The sequence below is a fragment of the Haliotis cracherodii genome, unplaced genomic scaffold, assembly GCF_022045235.1.
Source record: "Haliotis cracherodii isolate W230 unplaced genomic scaffold, xgHalCrac1.p SCAF_1, whole genome shotgun sequence".
Taxonomy (NCBI): Eukaryota; Metazoa; Mollusca; class Gastropoda; order Lepetellida; family Haliotidae; genus Haliotis; species Haliotis cracherodii.
The window spans coordinates 71,434,034-71,442,589 of record NW_027266264.1 but is presented as its reverse complement, the minus strand read 5'-3'; the positions used below and the strand labels follow the sequence as shown (position 1 = coordinate 71,442,589).

The window sequence follows — 8,556 nt, the reverse complement described above, 5'->3', positions numbered from 1 at the left end:
CATACAATTCAGATTTTCACACAGTTGTGCCTGTGATCCCTCATCATGTTCAGCATCTCCTTGAGTGAATAGATGAACATATTTTACGTAGCGATCAGCAGTATTACATATTTAGTATCCCCGTGTTATGGGTTTTCGGACGCTTCAGAAAAAAATCATAGTTTTCTTTCTAATCTCATGAACAACCGTAAAACATCTCATTCACTTTAATAAAAAACTTTCAACGAAAAACAAGCCACCATCTGAGTAATTACAATGTATGTTTGATGCTACACTTCCCGTTATAGCGCGTGTACTCGCGATAAACACGGCTGTCCGAAGACTATGATGTCTGAGAACACATGATCCGACGAAATATCATGGTCGCCTGTGGTTAACAGGACTCATCTGGACCAGATAAACCAGTGTTTGACAGCATGAGCAACGATCCAAATCGCCAGGATACGATTGCACACAATCAATTTTTCTTTCTTCAGTAAATGATTATACATGTAATATCTATTAACACAGTTAGAATTCCATTTTAGTGAAACTAATTGGAAACAGACCTCAATTATCTTTGATTTGTAGCACATTGTCAATCCGTGATCTTACAACCGTGAATAATGTGAATAAATTCGTGATTTATATTAATGAAACTTTTTGCTTATGTAAACATAATCCATCATGCAGGTCATGAGATGTGACACGTTCAGCCCATGAATTGCGGATATGTTCATGAACAGCATAGGCTCACAGCTACTTCTTCTTCCTCTTTGTTGTTGTTGTTGTTATTATTTATTTTTTACTTACTTTCTTGCTCGCTCACTCGTTCACTCACGCACGCACGCACGCACGCACGCACGCACGCACGCACGCACGCACGCACGCACTCACTCACTTTTTCAAATATATTTTATCAAAAAAATTGTATCCCCAATATTTTATGATCTTTAAAAAGGGGGACTGCGCTCGAGCTAGTGCTCGTCTCCAGTCTTTATGATTAGTGACATGTTTAAACTGAGTTATTATCGGTTTAAGGCAACACTTAATTTCCAAATGTCCCCGATAATGAAATAACATTAATATCTAATATTATTCTATTCAAGCGGTTCCCCTGCGCTCGTGTCAAATGTTCAGTAAATATTATGTACTACATTACAAGTCGCGCTAGTGATTTAAAGGGTTTACATTGCGAGATAATCATTTCTAATAAACATGAAATGAAGAGATCGTATTATTTGTCATGAGATACTTCATAAACATCAATGGCAGTCGAAAAAGTAAGTAGGTTCCAAACATTCCCATATCCCAAACTAAATTAACTTATTTTTTATTGGCTTCATCGAGTTTTAGTGGTATGTCGAGAGTTTGTAGTAAAATGGAGTTCTCTCCCTTACACTACGCTGTGAGGAGCTTGACAAAACGATGGGTGCAGAGGAAGAACACACGGACATGGCATACGCTTTGAGCGTCAAGGAACCATCCGAGGAAAGTTTCATGGATCAATTGTTTGACTTCGCCAACGAAACAAAAAACGACGGAGCAATCAACTCGCGGAGAAGCCTATGTCCACGTTGCAGGTCGGTGTGTTGTGGTGTAAACATTGACCATTGAGCTCATACAGTTTTCGCGCACTCACTGACTGGCTGATGTAATGTGCTTTTCTGTTTAAAGGCGTCCCCTGAGAGTTTGTTGGTGTCCCTACCTGCCACACGAACGACTGGAGATAAAGACAAGCGTTTATATTCTCCAACATCCATTTGAGGTAGCTGTTAGCACGTGATAGAATATACGTGAATGCTATAGTATTGCACAGTTGTCATGATTGTGCATGTTAATTTGTGTGTATATTATTTTGATTAATACAGTAAATGTCAGTTTAATCATATCTTTACACGTATCCTATTGTTTTGTTTAAATACTATATTTTAGCTTCTCTTTTTAATATGTATAGTTAATTCCTTTCTGTATCAATATTGTATTTTCAGGAGTCCAGATGTCTAAAAACGGCCCCCATGCTCTGTAATGGCTTGAAGGAAGGTACTTGTCATGTTTACAAGGGAAAGAGATTTCCTAAACATAAGTAAGAAATCATTGTGATTTGTATAGTAACTTAATCTTGCCTCAATATGCACTTCGTCATTAGTTACTATGGTTACCAATAGTAAGGGACAACTGTCATGTTAGATGTCAACATGATTGATTCGGTCATATAGTGTACCAGTTTTAGATCAGTTAACCTCGCAGAGATTTGTGAAATGCCTTTGAAACTGAAACATTGGTGATACTAATAATGGCAGTTTCATTTATACAAAAGTACAGGGCTAAAGGCAAAGTCTTGTTAGAGATTCAGATATCAAAATCAGGGTTAAAGGCAAAAACACAGGGTTTTCCCCTAGGATCTTGTTATGCTCCCATGGTTCCTTAACCGCTACATAGCTTGTTTGAAATGAACTGTGGGCTATTTGCTTGTAGGTCATTGAAACAGTTTTTTGACGAAGGTTTTCAGTTTAAGATATATGGGCCTGGATCTTATGTTTCCAGAGCTCCAGATAAGCTGTGTATCTGCGTAAAATACGCATCAGAAATGCAGAAAGATGCAGTAAAATATAATCCAAGCGTATCAAATACGCAACGAACATTACAGATACGCTACAAAAATAAAACTTGTGCATATCATCAAAATATTGTGAAGTAAGCCTGCGTATTCGATTAGCAAATCAGCAACTTATTTTGAAATTATAAACAGGCATTCCGTCAACCTTGCCAAACTCCACGATGACAGTTACATCATGATCAGTTGCCATCACACTTTCTTGTGGAATTATCGTGGTATTTTTGAGTCCTATAAAGCTCTCGAACCTACACGACACCAGTTTGCAGGGACTAGATGAATAGTGTTTTTTAATATTTAACTTAAATACGCACATGTGCAAAAACTAGTGGGTAACAGAAATTTGAATACCCAGATAGAATTACTGATAGCCAATGATTTTAAAATGCATGGGTAAAATACCCACAACACCAAAGCTTATCTGGAGCTCTCTGTTTCTGTAATATCAATTCTGGAGAAGATATTTAATCTTCATTTAAAACTTAAAATTGACATTTGTTCCCAATTTGTTGGTAATTTTGCTCTTATACAACTTCAGAAATTAACATCTATATATATATACATGTATATATATTCTTGGCAGGTTCCCCGAGTTGATGAGAGTCCTGCAGGCTCCCAACACGCTGGTACTGTATCCCGGCCCTGATGCTATTGACATCTCCGATGTTCCCACTGACATCGCCTACAACCTGGTTCTGCTGGACGGAACGTGGGCCCAAGCGAAAGGACTTTATTGCCAGAACCATGTCATTCAGTTGCCAAAGAAGGTATCACCATGGAAACCATCTTCTTTCCAAACAAGGGCGGTCGGGTAGCCTAGTGGTTAAAGCGTTCGCTCGTCACTCCGAAGACCCGGGTTCGAATCCCAACATGGGTACACTGTGTGAAGCCCATTTCTGGTGTCCCCCACCGTGATATTGCTGGAATATTGCTTAAAGCGGCGTAAAACCAAACTCAATCACTCACTCACTCACACTTTCCAAACATGATGTTGTAAAGATATGTTTATTGTCAGTTGTTTTTGTATATTTAAGAAACTAGATTATGAACTTGTTTCCCCAAATATGCAGCTACAGCTGTAGTTCACTGATATATATATATGTACATCTTAAATTCATATGCAGGTACAAATCAACCATCAGGAGAAGAGTAAGTACGTGATCCGAACTCAGCCGACCGATGGCGCCCTGTCCACGCTGGAGTCTGGAGCTGTCGCCATCTCAGTCCTGGAAAACAGACCCGAAATAGTAGAGGTACTTCCCCTTTACTTACACTGACAGTAGCCACTAGTCCGAAGCCTGAGTCGTGTATTGTACAGTTCGACCTAGTGAGCACGGCTAATAATAGTGAGTGAGTGAGTTTAATTAAAGTCACATTGGTAATATTTCAGCCATGTGACTTGAACAAGGTATACAATATTTATAAAAACTAAACGAAAGACAGTATTATAACTAGCAATATATCACAGACTGACTTAAAACTAGTTGTAGAACATTAAAAATATCTGATTATTGGGGTACGACATGACATATAAATGGCGCTATAGATCGCCAGCAAGGGGTACAGTACCTCTGCTACCTGCATGGTTCCCCAGCAGGATTTACACCTTTCCCCAAGTTACAGGCGATTGTTGCACGTTTAGCCAGAGGTTAAAACAAACAAATATTCAACGATTAAATCACTGGTAGATATAAATATACTTTGAAAGAGGTTGCCTTATAAGCTAATAATAGATAATAACACTTAGCTCTACTGAAATTGATGCTAAGAGCCAAGTTCGGTCAAATGGGCTCAAACGTTTATGACAATGACTGCTTTACTGCTGATTGATTGCTGTAGCATTAAAAATGTTGAAAAGATCCTTCTTATAAAGAGTGTAGTGTTCGAATCCCATACTCAAGCTTTTTTGGTGACCTTATTTGTATTCTGGGGGAGACTAGGTCCCCAGTGTGCCATGTTTGTGGTAAGACCCAACTAAAGGGGATCAGGTGGTCAGGCTCCATGCATCGGTAGATTGTGTCATAGTGATCTGATGGCATGGGTGCTCATGCTTTCAGTCACTGGTTTGCCAGGTTCAGACAATTTATATTTCTTGGACTGTGGTTTTATTAACAATTTGTAATATTCAGGTTACTTAGCATGCCTAGTGTTTGTGTGTCCAAGTAGTCATGATAGTTTGTAACTACTAGCATGTAAAGTGGATTAAATGTGAATCTGACACAAAATAATGGAGTGTCTGAAGTCATGAATATCAATTCTCTAGCACAGGGGCTTGTAATGCAAAAAAAAGAGCAGCTACAAGATATATGGTCACACCCAGTGTCAGTATACTTTATGAGTGAGTATGATTTTACGCTGCTTTTAGCAATATTCCAACAATATCTGGCGGGTACACCAGAAATGGGCTTCACACATTGTACCCATGTCGGGAATCGAACCCAGGTCTTCGGCGTGACGAGCGAACGCTTTAACCACTAGGCCACCCGACCGCCCCATATATGAAAGGATAGTATACAAGCCCCTGTGTTCTCCAGTAAGATCTAAGTTAAACGTTTGCCTTGGAGTAGCCCAGTGATTGAAGTGTTTGCACACCACACTGATGACCCTGTTTTAATTCTCCCATATCAGTTTATATATTTGAAACCCATTCCACTGAATATAGACAACAGATTCTACTCAAGTTCAGAATTTACCCTACATATTTGATCATTGATAAATTGTCATCGGTGCCCACATTCTGTTAATGGCCCCTGGCAGTTAAAGTGCTCACCGGGACAAGGGGTCACTTTTAATGATCGTATATCTGAAATGACAAGCAGTGAAAAGTTCTGGCAAAATTAGGAGCAAGGGTGTCCCAGTGGTGTAGGATTTCAACTGCCTGTGAGAAGTTATATTCCTTATCTTAAAGCACAGTGCCTAGGGTTCGAATTTCCGTTTCACCTTGGTTATAATTTAGATCCAGGCTTTTGCAGTGTCTTGCACTAAATGATATAGAGATCCAGCTATACTAGGCCTGTCTGGCTCGGCAAACCAGTGACATGAGGAACTGTTCACGCCACTGAGGTATGATGATATGTTTGATACACACATGACCCCCATGATATTGTCAAATTTGCCAAACGTGAGATAAAACCATACTCATACTATCTCCAGGCTCCTTTCCACGGAGTGATGTTAGCACTAAGAATGATATACATCTGTGTTAAAGTATGAGAGTTGTGATCATCTTGCACTAAGATCACTTTATGGAATGAGGCTCAGGACTCCATTCCTCAAAGCAACCATAGTGCTACGGGTGTTGTACATTATGTTAAGGTATCGGAATATTTCTTTACAACTGTTCCCTGTTTTTTCCAGTGCTATATCAGGGGCACAGATGGCCCAGTCGTTGTGCAGAGTTGTGCTCCTTGGGCATGTCAGAAACCTATGATTGTGGGTTCGAATCCCGGTTCGCCCCGATTATGTTTCTAGGTTTGTCAGCACTACACCCATGCTCATGTGTTTCACCGAAGTGGTAAATGTCTGAGAGCTGCATCACTTCGGGATTTCCTCCCCCGTTAAGCTGACATGGCGTGATATTAATGGAACACTGTTAAAAGCGGCGTACAACCCAACTCACTAACTCACTCACTATGTCATGTATGTTTCAGCCGCTGACACGCCCCCTTGTGGCGCTGTGTGACTTCCAGATCCAGCATGGCGCCGTGCAGCACCAGAGCAGGGAGTTCAAGATCGAGAATGGTCTGTGGAGTAAGGAACTGCCAAAATCGGTAAAGAAACGGTTAGAAAAAAGAAAACAAGAGAAGGAGACCTACTCATAACACAGAGAGTCCGATCAGTGGGACGGAAGAAACCAAATATGGACTACGTAGACACAGGCACTCCGAGGTGCTGCATGTGAAGATGGAAGATGGAAAATTTTGTGGAATCCTTGGGTTAAATTTTGGACATTTTCAGTTCAAAGGTCATCACAAACAATATGTGTATGGACCATCCTATCCGTGAAGATCTGGGTTGGAATAGGTCTTCAGCAACCCATGCTTGTCGTAAGAGGCGACTAACGGGATCAGGTGGTCAGGCTCTCTGACTTGGTGGAGGCATGTCATCGTATCCAAATTGCGTGAATCGATGCACATGATGTCAATCACTGGATTGTCTGGTCCAGACTCGATTATTTACAGACCACCGTCATATAGATGGAATATTGCTGAGTGCGGTATTAAACGAAAAATAAATGTTGGTAAGGAGTTTGTGTTGAGATGAATGTGTCTGGTAGAGAACCAATGAGGAAGAGTAAAACAACTGCCACGGGACAAACGTAGGACTTTTCAAGCTGTATGCGGCCTGGACAAGATTCACAACACTTGGCTTGGTTCTACAAGGTGTTTTGATATTTAGGAGTGGGATGGTGAATAAGGCAAAGTGTGGATTTTGAATTATTCTGTGGCCAAGTTTACAGGTGCTTTTACAATCCTTTATATGAGCTTCAAACAAGAACTGTGTTGTGATGAAAATCTGTGCTGTGTTTTACTTTATCATGTGTCGATGAAAACAATTTTGAACAAAGTAATGACCTGGTAACAAATTGCAGGAACATTTATTGTACAGTACTGTTTTTATAAGTTTATTTTTCAATTTCTACTGATAAATGTTTCCTGTAAATCCTATATGAAAAAAACAACTAATAGTATTATCCAGATTCTAGATTTGTCAAATATATTGTCTGACATCCTGGATAGTAAATACTATCATTATTGGTTTCAGGCAATGTGTGGGACTGGTTTCATCTGATCAGTAGTAATTGTGCTTGTGCAGGGTTGTGAGTGTATGTGCAGGGTTGTGAGTGTATGTGGGGGTTGTGAGTGTATGTGCCGGGTTGTGGATTTATGTGCAGGGTTGTGGGTGTATGTGGGGGGTTGTGAGTGTATGTGCAGGGTTGTGAGTGTATGTGCAGGGTTGTGAGTGTATGTGCAGGGTTGTGAGTGTATGTGCAGGGTTGTGAGTGTATGTGGGGGGTTATGGGTGTATGTGCAGGGTTGTGAGTGTATGTGCAGGGTTGTGAGTGTATGTGGGGGGTTGTGAGTGTATGTGCAGGGTTGTGAGTGTATGTGCAGGGTTGTGAGTGTATGTGCAGGGTTGTGGGTGTATGTGCAGGGTTGTGAGTGTATGTGCAGGGTTGTAAGTGTATGTGGGGGGTTGTGAGTGTATGTGCAGGGTTGTGAGTGTATGTGCAGGGTTGTGAGTGTATGTGGGGGGTTGTGAGTGTATGTGCAGGGTTGTGAGTGTATGTGCAGGGTTGTGAGTGTATGTGCAGGGTTGTGAGTGTATGTGCAGGGTTGTGAGTGTATGTGGGGGGTTGTGAGTGTATGTGCAGGGTTGTGAGTGTATGTGCAGGGTTGTGAGTGTATGTGGGGGGTTGTGAGTGTATGTGCAGGGTTGTGGGTGTATGTGGGGGGTTGTGGGTGTATGTGCAGGGTTGTGAGTGTATGTGGGGGGTTGTGAGTGTATGTGCAGGGTTGTGAGTGTATGTGCAGGGTTGTGAGTGTATGTGGGGGGTTGTGGGTGTATGTGGGGGGTTGTGGGTGTATGTGCAGGGTTGTGGGTGTATGTGCAGGGTTGTGAGTGTATGTGGGGGGTTGTGAGTGTATGTACAGGGTTGTGAGTGTATGTGCAGGGTTGTGGGTGTAGGTGCAGGGTTGTGAGTGTATGTGGGGGGTTGTGAGTGTATGTGCAGGGTTGTGGGTGTATGTGGGGGGTTGTGGGTGTATGTGCAGGGTTGTGAGTGTATGTCGGGGTTGTGAGTGTATGTGCAGGGTTGTGGGTGTATGTGCAGGGTTGTGAGTGTATGTTGGGGGTTGTGGGTGTATGTGCAGGGTTGTGAGTGTATGTGCAGGGTTGTGAGTGTATGTTGGGGGTTGTGGGTGTATGTGCAGGGTTGTGAGTGTATGTGGGGGGTTGTG

The 8,556-nt window shown here is 41.6% G+C and overlaps 1 protein-coding gene across 1 annotated transcript; it reads left to right on the top strand.

Annotated features, from left to right (window-relative positions):
• Nucleotides 1–1,400: 1,400 nt before the first annotated feature.
• On the top strand, nucleotides 1,401–7,465 carry LOC139468236 (tRNA-uridine aminocarboxypropyltransferase 2-like). The gene is made up of 6 exons (XM_071250073.1): nucleotides 1,401–1,562; nucleotides 1,657–1,747; nucleotides 1,971–2,065; nucleotides 3,180–3,363; nucleotides 3,721–3,849; nucleotides 6,247–7,465. Exons 1-6 carry the CDS (start codon nucleotides 1,408–1,410, stop codon nucleotides 6,415–6,417), a joined length of 825 nt encoding a protein of 274 aa, XP_071106174.1. The 5' UTR covers nucleotides 1,401–1,407; the 3' UTR covers nucleotides 6,418–7,465.
• Nucleotides 7,466–8,556: the final 1,091 nt, after the last annotated feature.

Bases quoted from the DNA above. Each gene is read 5' to 3' on its own strand.
- LOC139468236 (XM_071250073.1), top strand. From the start codon at position 1,408: ATGGGTGCAGAGGAAGAACACACGGACATGGCATACGCTTTGAGCGTC. The intron at 3,364-3,720 runs GTATCACCATGG...ATTCATATGCAG, and splicing joins TCATTCAGTTGCCAAAGAAG to GTACAAATCAACCATCAGGA. The intron at 3,850-6,246 runs GTACTTCCCCTT...TGTATGTTTCAG, and splicing joins ACAGACCCGAAATAGTAGAG to CCGCTGACACGCCCCCTTGT.